The 13256-nt window shown below is 36.7% G+C and overlaps 3 protein-coding genes across 3 annotated transcripts; 2 read left to right on the forward strand and 1 right to left on the reverse strand.

The window, feature by feature from the left end:
* Window positions 1-449: 449 nt before the first annotated feature.
* Window positions 450-3181, forward strand: LOC147288438 (COBRA-like protein 4). The gene is made up of 6 exons (XM_086241733.1): window positions 450-720; window positions 818-897; window positions 1171-1627; window positions 1767-1914; window positions 2010-2287; window positions 2392-3181. Exons 1-6 carry the CDS (start codon window positions 669-671, stop codon window positions 2673-2675), a joined length of 1299 nt encoding a protein of 432 aa, XP_086097859.1. The 5' UTR covers window positions 450-668; the 3' UTR covers window positions 2676-3181.
* A 1150-nt stretch (window positions 3182-4331) lies between these two features.
* LOC147288439 (protein COBRA-like) lies at window positions 4332-7827 on the reverse strand. The gene is made up of 6 exons (XM_086241732.1): window positions 7630-7827; window positions 6928-7007; window positions 5870-6326; window positions 5503-5662; window positions 5126-5403; window positions 4332-4934 (listed from the first exon to the last, which is right to left on the reverse strand). Exons 1-6 carry the CDS (start codon window positions 7733-7735, stop codon window positions 4642-4644), a joined length of 1374 nt encoding a protein of 457 aa, XP_086097858.1. The 5' UTR covers window positions 7736-7827; the 3' UTR covers window positions 4332-4641.
* Window positions 7828-10085: 2258 nt separating this feature from the next.
* On the forward strand, window positions 10086-13058 carry LOC147288440 (Mitochondrial substrate carrier family protein). The gene is made up of 6 exons (XM_086241735.1): window positions 10086-10474; window positions 10730-11111; window positions 11213-11409; window positions 11956-12100; window positions 12217-12370; window positions 12631-13058. Exons 1-6 carry the CDS (start codon window positions 10416-10418, stop codon window positions 12654-12656), a joined length of 963 nt encoding a protein of 320 aa, XP_086097861.1. The 5' UTR covers window positions 10086-10415; the 3' UTR covers window positions 12657-13058.
* Window positions 13059-13256: the final 198 nt, after the last annotated feature.

A 13256-nucleotide genomic window follows, 5' to 3' on the forward strand; every position in this document is an offset into this window, starting at 1 on the left:
TGAGTGGTCTTTTCATCAGAAAGAGACTCATTACTTGTCCCTACAACTAAGGTGTTTGCTTCCTTCAAAGTCATGCTTCTGACTTAAAACATGTAGACAAGAGCAAGATGCTAGAGAAGGCATTGAATATTACCTTTTTTAGTTGCCAACTTTCTTAGAATGCACCACTTTCATCAAATATATATGACTGAAAACAGAATTAGGACAAGTGTGGTTTGACAAGCAGAGTATATAATATTAGCTAATTTCTTAGCTTGAACTGCCAATCTCATTACCTGTCCCCTTCACCTTAAACCAGGACCATTGATATGTTGTGCTCACTGCATATGTAACATATTCTCACCTAGCAGTTGCTTTAAGATATGGAAAGCCAAACAGAAATCTCTAAATGAGAGAGACTGAGAGAATTGAAGATGTTATAAGTATCTAACAACCAATTAGGTAACCCATCTGTGTAGAAACTAACAAATTTTCCATTGCTCAGTCTCTATCTTTCTTAAATACATGCACAGCCATTAGCCTCTAAGAAGTTCATGATTCATCCCTGACTTCTTCAGAGTTCAGATACTGAATATAACAAACCTGTGAACCCAGCTTAACAAATTTGCATAAGCTTACAACCCAAATTCAGCAATTGGCAAGTTGATAATTTCGCTTTTGGAGCAGAGATGAGATTTTTTGTCTCAGCTCTCCTCTTTCTTGCCATATTTTCATGTGCAGGTAACCTTTTACTCCTCAGACTACCAAATTGAAATGAAAAAGGTATTTTCTGCTTATGAAATAATTTTTCTTGTTCATGTTTTGTGAATTGATGCAGCTGCATTTGATCCCTTGGATCCAAATGGAAACATAACAATAAAATGGGATGTCATGTCTTGGACACCAGATGGCTATGTGGTGAGTATATATCATCTTTTTTCTCATAAAAGTTGTCTTCTCACAACTGGCCATATATATTGCCTTACTATACATATACATCAATTTTCTCAATACCAAAATCAATAATCTTAACTTTGACATATGAAATTCGATCTTGTCAGCCTTGAAATTAATATAGATATTATATATAGTTTGTTCTAAAAAGTTATAGAGGGCATATAAACTTGGCAATTGCATAATCTCAATATTAATGTATTAATGACTGCGCCTATGCTGCATGGTATTTTCCAGGCATCTGTAACTATGAACAACTTCCAAATGTATCGGCACATCATGAGCCCAGGGTGGACTTTAGGTTGGGCATGGGCAAGAAGAGAAGTGATATGGTCCGCGGTGGGAGCTCAAGCCACTGAGCAAGGTGACTGCTCCAGGTTCAAAGGGAACATACCTCATTGTTGCAAGAGAAACCCCACAGTTGTGGACTTGCTTCCTGGTGTTCCTTACAACCAGCAATTCACAAATTGCTGCAAAGGTGGAGTAGTGGCTGCATGGGGCCAAGACCCCTCAGCTTCTGTCTCAGCCTTCCAGCTGAGTGTTGGATCAGCTGGTACTTCAAACAAGACTGTGAGACTTCCTAGGAACTTCACTCTGCTTGGCCCAGGACCAGGGTACACCTGTGGCAGGGCTAGAATTGTGCCTCCCACCATTTTTTTGTCACCTGACCGGCGTCGGAAGACTCAGGCTTTGAGTAAGTTCCTCTGCTTGCTGACATGATCTAATTTTTACCAAATTTTCAATATTGATGATTGTTTTGAAGGTTCCTATCCTATAATGCTTAATTTTTATCAGCATTCCAATGTTTAACATCACTATTTATATGTATGCAGTGACATGGAATGTGACCTGCACCTATACACAACTTCGGGCCAGGAAATACCCAAGTTGTTGTGTCTCTCTCTCATCTTTCTACAATGACACAGTCGTTCCTTGCCCATCTTGTGCTTGTGGTTGCGAAAACAAGAACAATTGCGTTCAGTAAGTCACCCTTTTGAGTACTTTCAAAGATTATATAAGTTGTGCAGCGAATATACATACCTAAAACACATGCATGATCAATGATGGTGTTACAGAAGCGACTCCAAAATTCTTAACAAGGCGGGACTTAACACTCCAAGGAAAGACAACAGCCCACTATTGCAGTGCACACGCCACATGTGCCCGATCCGGGTACACTGGCATGTGCAGCTCAACTACAAGGAGTATTGGCGTGTGAAGGTCTCCATTACAAACTTCAACTACAGGATGAACTACACCCTTTGGACTTTGGTTGTTCAGCATCCAAATCTTAACAATGTCACACAAGTTTTTAGCTTTGATTACAAGCCTCTTATTCCTTACGAGTCCATAAGTGAGTTCCAATGCAATCAATTTCCATTTTCCACTTTCATTTTTTTGGGTTGGAGCTTTTTTTCAAATACTGATAGTGCTGCCATGTTATATATATATTTTCAGATGACACTGGTATGTTCTATGGCTTGAAATTCTTCAATGACCAACTAATGCAAGCTGGGCAATTTGGGAACGTTCAGTCTGAGATGCTCCTTCAAAAGGACAAGAACACCTTCACTCTTAAGGAGGGGTGGGCATTTCCTCGCAAAGTTTACTTCAATGGTGATGAGTGCGCGTTTCCCCCACCTGATTCATACCCACATCTCCCTAATTCTGCCCATGAAAATCTACTTTCATTCCCAACATTGATTTCATCATTCATTTTCTTGTTGATAGCCATTTGGTGATTTGGTTTTGTAAATTTCAGAATTGTGATGTGCCTACAATTTTTGAAGCTAAGGTCTAAATTAAGGATATTTTGACACAGAGACAAATGAAGCACACGTACTAAACTCCAAGCATTCTTTGAAGAACCAAACTTGACTTATTTGATATGTATCTTGTTGTTTATAGAGAAATTGAATAAGTCTGGTATTTAAATTTATATGCAAGTAGATTTCTTTCCTTCTCAAAAACAGAGAAGGGTATTAAGGAAAATACTATTTCTATTATTGCAATGGCAATGCATATATATAGGCTTCCATCATACACTATATATACAGGAAGACATGTACATTGGCACATATGGCTCATGATCTCTTAGCCAAATGTGGATTGTCTTGGCACCACACACCTCTTAATTGGAACCTCATTATCAATTGGGCCTCTAATACGTACTAGAAGATATATATGCCAATTCATTTAGTTATAATTTGTACCTAGTTTGATCATCCATAATTGCTAACTAAGCTTCTGTTAGTGCTCACATATCCTCTGCAAGACAGGTCAGATTCATGCATTGTGGTGCTGACTGATGAGTTGGGTTCTATATATAAGTCTTGATTGTTATAAATTTTTATATCAGAATAACCCACTCCAACATCAAACAACATAAAAAGAACTCCAACATCAAACACAATTAATTAAACTTCAAATTTGACAAGCAAAGCTCTTCTTGATAATAGTATAAGCAAGGCAGAAGCACAACTGAAGTTTATTGAACACCATGACTGACCTGTTGGCTGTTAGGTTAGGTTAACCAAGTTATACTATCACATGCACCAGAGCCATCTCTTTGTTCTAAAGGAATACCAATATACCATGCATACATAAGTAGAATGCAACTATATATAAGATACTACCAAATTAACTAGAGAGACCAAAACAAATAAAAGTAAATTAATTGTGCAATGCAGTATAACATGCACCAGGGCCAGGCTAGTTGTCTTGATCAATTCGATGTTTATGTTTTCTCTCTGAGATTTAATTTTTGTGTCTTTTATATATCTCATCCCTCTCATGTCATTTGTATAAATATCACCAATACCTTCACCTTCAGCTGCCTACAGACTAGTGTTTCTGTCATTTTTCAAACACCTCCATACACAATCAGTCATTCCCAAATCAGCATCACCATATCACCATTCCTCCATCTATTGCAAACACACAGCCTCAGCCTGTTTTTGTCCTCACCATATCTCAGAAATATTGCACCAACGAATGATCATGATTGATGATCATGTTGATCACCACTCTGCTATCATATATATGATAATGATCCAGCATATCGCCACATAGAACCTCCAGATCATATGATAATGACAACTTCCAAGTTCCAAAAGTACCGTCACCAACCAAGCACCAGGTTGGTCACTTGGATGGACCTGGGCAAAGTAGGAGGTAATTTGGAAACTTTCAATGTTTTGATTCCTACTAGTCCTGTTGTACTAACCTATTGGGTCATATCCCAATTATTATTACCTGTTAGGGTCATTTTAGTTTTAAGTAAGTGGAGTTGGCAAATGAAATCTTCAATTTAAATGCAGAACATTCATATTTTGATAATATTGATCGAACCAATGAGCTCAAATGAAATTCAAGAATACCAGTGTGAACTAAAATAATTGTAAGATCAATGCTATGATCAGATTCAATTCCCTGTCAATCAATGTTTTGGATTTACTGTTACGAGTACAATATGGACTGGTAATTCTACAGGCAACTACATGAATATACACACAACACAATAGCCAGAAGCACCCCAACCTTATATAACACAAAAAATGGGCATCAGCAGCACACTCGAATCCATCTAATTTCATGGTGGAAACACTTAAACCAGAATGCATCAAAACTTTGAGTGGCTTGCATAAATTTTTCAGGTCAAACTAATCCCTATAAAAATCTTAGATTTGACACATTTTCGAGCAGAGTTTAAGCATAAGAATACATGAATGCAAAGGTTGATAGAGTGGTCATGAGTAGTGTAAGCAGAGACATGTACTGCCGGAAACCAGCATTTGGCAACCATGGATAGGCATCAGGAGGTGGCATGACACAACTATCACCATTGAAATAGATCCTTCGAGGGAAAGCCCAACCCTTCTCAAAAGTGAAGGTTGCTTGATCCTTCCGGAAAAGCAGATCTGACTGTACATTACCGAGACGCCCAGCTTGCATCAGCAAATCATTGTAGAACTCAATTCCCCATAGCATGGCAGTATCATCTGTTAGGATTTAAAATAAGTTACACATTCCCAACTTTCAATATTATAAACAAGAGTAACATATGCAGATCTTTGAGAAAATCATGAAAAACATCTAAGTACCAGTCAACTCACATAATACACTACAATCAAAGAACATATATATGAACAAATAACAGCAAATAGTAAGTCAGGAGTCAGGACTAACGTACTTATTGTTCCATAAGGAGTTAAGGACTGGTAGTTAAAGCTGAAAATCTGGGTCAGATTGTCAAAGTTAGGGTGTTGGACAACTATGTTCCAATCTGAATAGTTCTTCCTGTAATTGAAGTTTGTAATTGTCATCTTCACTCGCCAGTATCCCATGTAGTTTAGCTTCACATGCCAATGAACTCGAATTGGGCACATATGCCTAGTACACTGAACCAGAGGCGCATCATTATTCTTGCCAGAGCCTGAAACAACTGAAGCCAAATATGGCGAATCTGGCCTGCAAATTCACAGACAATAGAAAAATATGATATAAATTCCATCTCTAAAATCAGAAAAGAAAAGTTAAAAGAAGGTGATTCTGGTTGAGAGAGCTCACTCTACACAGCTTCCTGGCTGAGTTGCATTATTTTGGCAGCCACAAGAGCATGTTGGGCAGGGCACTATTGTGTCATTGTAGAAAGAAGAGAGTGAGACACAGCAAGTGGGAGTTTTTCGAGCTAGGAATTGTGAATATGTGCATGTAACATTCCATGTCACTGTCACCAAACAGAGGTAAGGTTAAACCAAACATACTAAATCCAAGACAGTTCAACAATAAAGTAATAAAATAACTAAACCAATACCAGGCAAGGTATGAAAAACTAAATTTGATCAGTATGTTAGCCATTAAATTAACAGTGTGGTCTAGGAAGCTTAGGAAAAATACTTGTATTTAAAAAGATTCATAACAATTATCAACTTACTCATAGCTTGAGTGACCCTCCTTTTATCTGGAGTAACAAATTTACTTGGCCGGACAATTTTTGCAGGACTACAAGTATACCCAGGACCTGGTGCCTTAAGGGTAAAGTTCTTAGGAGCTCTCACTGTTTTGTTAGTGGTTCCTGCTTGACCAACACTCAGCTGAAAAGAGCCTGCAGCAGTGGTTGGATCCTGCACCCACGAACTAAGTACTCCCCCTTTGCAGCAATTTGAAATTTGCTGATTGTAGGGCGCTCCAGGCAATAAATCAACAATTGTTGGACTCTTTTTACAGCAATGTGGGATATTTGTTTTAAATTTTGAGCAATCCCCTTGATCTGTTGCTTGTCCTCCCACCATGTTCCATATAATCTCCTTCTTTGCCCATGTCCATCCCAATAACCAGCCTGGTGCTTGAATGTGACGATATTGTTGGAAGTTATATATTGTAACAACAGCCTGTTCATGCAAAAAGAATGCTGATTAGATATTTACCCTATTTTTTAGTAGAAACTAAAATGAATCCATGTTAAAACGCTGCTGTCAACAACTAATGGAAAAGATTTATCTTACAAGATCAAGGAGAAGGAGCCATTGGAAATCCATGTGTTGTCTTCTAATTCAAATATATATATTAGCAATTTAACTATGTAACATAATTAAATTCCTAGCTTTAAAATCACCCTTCCTATGTGGGTCATTAGAATCACAATGTAGGATATGAAACAATGACTAGATTTTCTTATGCTCATAAGTCATACCAATTCTGAGTGAACCCTACTCAGTACAAGAAAAAAGCCAAATGGAAGCTGTGCATGAACTTAGATGTTGTTTAGGGGGCAAAATATCCGGCTGATGCTTGAAGGACTTGACAAGAATAACAAGCAGCTCAAAATGAATATTTGAAAGTCAGAATCATGTTCTGTATTAACTTAAACTCATTGCACGTTTCTTTTTTTAAAGCCAACCATATTACACATCCCAGGAAACTAATGTAAAACAAAAAAACGACATTTACACTTCTCTACTATCTTTAACTCAAAATTTAAAAAATACTTACAACGTAGCCATCCGTAGTCCAGCTTATAATATCCCATTTGATTGTGATATTTCCATTGGGGTCAAGTGGATCATATGCTTCTGGAAGGGAAAGAAACATGCAGGTAGCAAAGAAAAGAATGAGCACTGTTAGGATGTGAATCTTGAATGAGAAATTATTTAATAATAATAATTGGGAAGCTCTGTTCTCATTTTCCTTATAGTGAATAATATTCAAAAGCTATTTTCTTTTTTCTGAATCTTTTTATCCTATCCAAAGTTTTCTTTCTCCAGTATTTTCTTCCCTTATAATTAAAAACTCGAGTTCTGAAACAGAACTCCAATTGAAGAAAAGATTCATACATGTTATAATTCATTTAGAGAAGTGTTGCAAAACAAGAACTAAGGTCCATAAATTATTTTCCATGAAAAATCCATATACAGTTCTACACCGATATCAGAGAAAGCCAATGGGGTATAAAAGATTGAACTTTTTGAAAATCAACGAAAACCCATTAACTCATATGTCAAACTCAAAACCCATTAACCAAACGTCACAACCATTTGGTTCAATCAGTCAAACTACACCCTCAACAAACAGAATTCACCACATTTAAGCCACTAACGACTTAACAGAAAGAAACCCATGAAAAGAATCAATATCCAAAGTAAAGATTCTAATTTTGAGAGATGGAATGAGAAGAAGAGGAAAGACTCAGCCAACCTGTTGAAATAAAGTTGGTGCAAGAAAGCCCCAAAAGAAGCAAAAGGATGAAACTTGTTAATTTGGAGACTGATCGAATCATGGGTCGGAACAAAAGAGAGCCCATTTTTGTTTTGGTAATAGATTTTCTCCTTCTGGTCCGAATGGCCTGTGTTCTCGGGTGGCAAAGCTTGAAGCTTCTTGAACAGAGTGGGAAGCACGCGGAAGCATGTGCTTACTTTTGCAAGCCTGCCAAGCCAGTTTAAATTGAGTATTATTTTTTTTTTAAAGTAAATTCTCAATAGTTATTAGCTAATAAGCCTAATATTATGAAAAAAAATAATTCAGTGGCCTAAAGGCCCTAAACAAAAAAAAATTATATAATGGAGGATGAAAAAAATCATTTAATTGACTGTTTCAAATTAAAAATGCGTGACAGTAGTGATCATCACAAATCATAATCAAGGTTTGGCAAATGTCACCTTCTGAAAAATTGTTCTATTCAAAATTGATGTTTGACTGTGTTTGCTGGTCATTTTTTCCACACAATCCACGGTGGTGTTGCACATTGCTTCGTAAAAGTTGACTTATTTTTCTTTTAGACACAATTTTATTTGTTTTAATCAGATCAGAATCAAACATCTCAAAGAGTTAAAAAAATTCTAAGAACATATCAGGAAATTAAGCCTGCAAGAATAACCATGTTGCACATTTAGTCATTTACTACTTACTAGTTTGTTTGTTTTTTTTGTTACAATTAAGATGGTATACAAAATGATTTTGCTATACATCCCAATTTGGTTTAATGGGAATTCAGTGTTCCTATGATTCCTATCAGTAATAATATAGGGAATCTTGTCGGCTGATAGAATTAAAAGAGTTATTAATTGATTCATAAATTACTAGTCAAATTGTAGGCTTTTGTAACTTAGTAGTAAAGCTTATCGAAGCAGTTAAAGGCATGGTTCTAAGGTGTGCAATTTTTATGGTTTTAATCAAATTTTTCTGTGGATGATAAGTCAAAGTCCCAAATTTAATAATTTATGCCAAGGTTTATACTACGTATACAGATGTGACACGTGGAGGTACGTAAGCATTGCATCAATTCCAATTTCAATTTGTATATGTTGTAATGTATGATGGGTCAAACACTAGAACTGGACTACACGTTTTGTCGCATTCGATCCTATTCATACTGCCCCAGGAAAATATTGTTATTATGGTTGCATTGCATATTTGCATGTACCTTTCCTAGTTCTTATTACAAGCTCACCACCTCTGCCAGTTGAGAGCAAAGTTGATGCGATATGGTTCTCACTTCTGGGGTAGGCTTTCTGCAGGGGCAGAGGTATTAGAAGCCCAATAGCTCTAGTTCTAGCCCACCAAATCTCACTTTGTGTTGGGCCGTTTTCTTTGCTTTCGTATTTGTTTAGTTGTCACGTTGTGTGTTGGGCTGGCCCAAACTACTTATACGTTTATTAATGGACTTCTAAGTGTCACCAGCATTGACCAAAAGGAAAGTGTCACTAGCAAAAAATAAAATAAAAAATTACACCGGCAATTCGTTTCTTACATGTCCTATTGGTATCTCTATTCTCTCCCCTTCCACTAGATAAAAAGAAAACAATTATTAATAAAAATCAAAGAATTAATTTTTAAAAGCCAAATTGTGTTTGTGGTTGTTGTAATTTTAGTCATGTTCTACTAAAATTCTTATAGTTTCAATCGTATTAATTTGGTTCGTATTTCTAACGGTTACAAGTTGACGATATATACTTAATTTCTGTCAATTTATTCATGAAAATATTATGTGATGCACACAAGTAGGGATATTTAAGATTTGAATGGTTTAGCTTCATTGTCGGTTTGTCACTAGAACTAGAGCATGTGTTTTGGAATTATAACTATTAGGAAATTAGAGGGTTAAAAATAGATAATACTTTGCCTTAATCCATGATTGGAGAAACCTTTCTCACAAATATATATATCAATTTTAGTCTTTTCATTTTAAATAAACAAAAATTAATTCATAAATTGAATAAAAATACCAAAATGGACATGTATTTGTGAGAAAGGATTTAAGGAGTTCCTCTAACCAAGAACTAAGGCAAATATTGTTCATGACAAAAAAAAAAAAAAATACTGCAAATATTGTTCGTTAAAAATTGTGCAATTAAAATTATTGAAATCTTAGTAAAACTTGGAGCCAGACAGTAAGAGAGGTAAAATTTTTTATAAATTCTTTAGACCTCACATAAATTGCATGTCTTTGATCAGCCCAAGAGATTAGTCTAGTGCGCGAAAGCTGGCCAAGACACCCTCGGTTACCAGAGAAAAAAAAAACAATTATAATTTCACATTCCTAATTTTATGACCCCAATGCATAATCATAGAGTAATTTCAGTTGGTGGTTAAATGGTAATGAAGCTTTTATTAATGATTGGGCTTAGAAAGACAAATATTGGAAATTACGTGTGCATTTTGAAGCCGATTACAGAAGAGGAGGCGTGAACATGCCATGACCGCGTAGCCGCCGAAAACTGAAGAATCGCAGATTTGACTTGGCTCCAACTCCAAGCCATCCAAATTCTGATTGATTTCCGAAATACCAAAAACTCAGAAAACCCCTTTCCTGTGCATCCTGCTCTATTTTGAAGCTTTTAACAGCTTCAAGCAAATCCCGTATTACATAACAGATCCCGTTTCCCATAATTTGGGACATCTCGGCTTCCGAAAAAAATGCATTCTTGAGTCTCCCCAAAGTTTCGGCTTCCCTTATTCTCTTCAATTTCAATTTCGGCGACCCCATGGCTGCATCCACCTCTCCCGCCCCCTCCATTGGCAACACCGAGATTAATTGGGACAAGTACGTTCTTTATTTCGATTACTTTTTGATTAATTCAGAAACCCATTTGTTGGATTTTTCTTTATTTGCTCGTAAATTTTGTAGACTTTCGTTTGATGCTGTACATTGGTTGACAATATTGCTGTGAAACCCATGAATTAATTGAAGAATTAAAATGAAATCCGAATCACATATGTATTATAGATTTTGGTTCTGGGTTAATTGAATGTTGTGCTCTATTATTGAACTCATTTGATTTGTATCCCACTTATGCAGGCTTGATAAGACTAAATTTTATGTGGTTGGAGCTGGCTTGTTTACAGGGGTCACAGTGGCACTGTACCCGGTTTCTGTTGTGAAAACCAGGCTACAAGTTGCTTCCAAAGATGCTCTAGAGAGAGATGCATTGTCTGTAATCAGAGGCATTTGGAAAGCAGAGGGTATTCCTGGTTTGTACAGAGGCTTTGGCACAGTAATAACCGGCGCAGTTCCTGCCAGGATTATATTTCTCACTGCTTTAGAGACCACCAAGGTGGCTGCTTTCAAGTTGGTTGAACCCTTCAAGTTATCTGAACCTGCACAGGCTGCTTTGGCTAATGGGTTAGCTGGAATGACCGCCTCGCTTTTCTCTCAGGCTGTGTTTGTTCCTATCGATGTGGTAAATAGCATTACATATAGCTCTCTAGCACATGTTTTGTGTGAGCATTTTTGTGTTAGGGGTTTGAGGTGCTAATCTTTCAGCAATGTTTTTTTGTTTAGGTTAGTCAAAGATTGATGGTGCAAGGGTATTCAGGCCATGCGAAGTATAGTGGAGGGATGGATGTTGCTCGTAAAGTTTTGAAGGCTGATGGCATTCGGGGATTTTATAGAGGGTTTGGTCTTTCTATTATGACTTACTCTCCATCTAGTGCTGTATGGTGGGCTAGTTATGGTTCAAGCCAACGCGTCATCTGGAGGTGAGACATGGTAATTTGTTATCTATTAACTCTAATTCTGTTGGAAGAGATCGTGTATTCTAACACTCAGTGAAGTAGGTGAAAATTCTTTAATCGGTAAATGAATGTCAATAGTACGTAACTTCAGATTTTTTGTTGGACATTCTCTTTTTATTTAAGCAGTAATGTTCTGTTAATGATATGAGTTTCTATAGCCAGTGGCCTTTACAAGGACATGACAACTCTAGAAGTGCATCAGTTTGAGGTTCATTTTAATTATCTTCCAATTTGAGTGTCTTAGTGGAACATCATGATTTTTTAATTTTTGTTGAGTGACCTTGCAATACTCTAGCCATTCATATTGATAAACTTAGCTGGTTGTAGAGGAAGTGTAAAGTTCATCAGGCCAATGAATTTCTATAATTAGGGTAATGGAGTTCATTCCTTTTAGAGAGAGAAAAAAAGGTAGAGGATTTTAGGTGTATCAAATAGGCTTTCGTCAAAAGTTCAGGTTCTTTATTGCTTGACATAATCTCATTGTTGCGTTACTTCTGGTTCATTGAGCAGGTTCTTAGGCCATGACAGTGGTTCTGATGAAGTTGCTCCTACCGTAGGGAAAATAATGTTGGTTCAAGCTACTGGTGGAATCATTGCAGGTGCAGCAGCATCCTGCATAACAACCCCATTGGACACCATCAAGACACGCTTACAGGTATTCATATAACTAGTTAGTATCTGCGGTCTTTGCTAACTTGCAGCTTGCTCATCTTCATTTGACCAAGATACTGCTAATTCTATGCTTTTTATTAATAGTTGTTGCTGTTATAGGTGATGGGGCAAGAAAAGAGACCCACTGCGAGACAAGTTGTTAAAGGCTTGATTAGAGATGAAGGCTGGAAAGGTTTTTACAGGGGGCTAGGTCCAAGATTTTTCAGCATGTCAGCATGGGGAACTTCGATGATATTGTCTTATGAATATCTGAGTATAACTCTTACCTCTTATGCTGCCTTATTATATATTTTGGGTCTTCTTCTCATGATGTCTGTTACATTATGTTTACCTAAAGTTGTTCAACTTTTAGCTTCCAGTTACTTTTAAAAGTCATATATAGTACTCTAGGAAGGAAAAAAAATGCATTCTATATACTCTGGAAATGATGAATTTCTAGTAGTTTTCTTCTCAAGCATGAGACTAATTTTTGAAATGTGGTGTCCTGCTTTTTTTGTTTCCTTGTTCTTTCAGAGCGCTTGTGTGCGAAAGATGAATAGATGTTAAACTACTTTTGGTCCTCAACCTTTTCTTCTTACCATTGAAAGGCCATGTAAGGACAGAAATTTGGTTCCGAAGTTGGCCATTGGGATTGCGGACACTAGACTGCTAATTTCAGATTTGGGATTGCGGACACCGAAGCCTACATTGTTATTTTGATCTGGGAGCCAGTCCCGTGATATCTCAAAATGCATTACTTACTGACTTTTTGGAAAGGTTTTCAAATCCTTTCAAGAATTTTTCTACCTAGATACTTGTTATATCGTTCTTTAGGACTTGATTGAATTAATTTGTGCTATACCAAGCCATTTTTTCTTCTATAGCAAGTGTACCCTGATCAGGGAATTTCTACTTATTAATTCAGTTAATCCCATATAATTTCTCTTGATTTTGCCATGTTATTCTTCTTTCCACGTGCGTTCCCTATTGATTACATACCACTAGCAGGAACATTCAGCAGTCATTTGCAACAAGTGCGGCAGTATTAGTTACAACTTGAGACTCATCTTCATTTAGCAACTTGAGAATTGTGATGGCATGTCAATATCGAGCATTTTATGAAATTACAAAAATACAAACAATTGAGATCCATATCGAAT

The sequence above is a fragment of the Dryas octopetala genome, chromosome 4, assembly GCF_963921425.1.
Source record: "Dryas octopetala chromosome 4, drDryOcto1.1, whole genome shotgun sequence".
In the NCBI taxonomy this organism is placed as follows: domain Eukaryota; kingdom Viridiplantae; phylum Streptophyta; class Magnoliopsida; order Rosales; family Rosaceae; genus Dryas; species Dryas octopetala.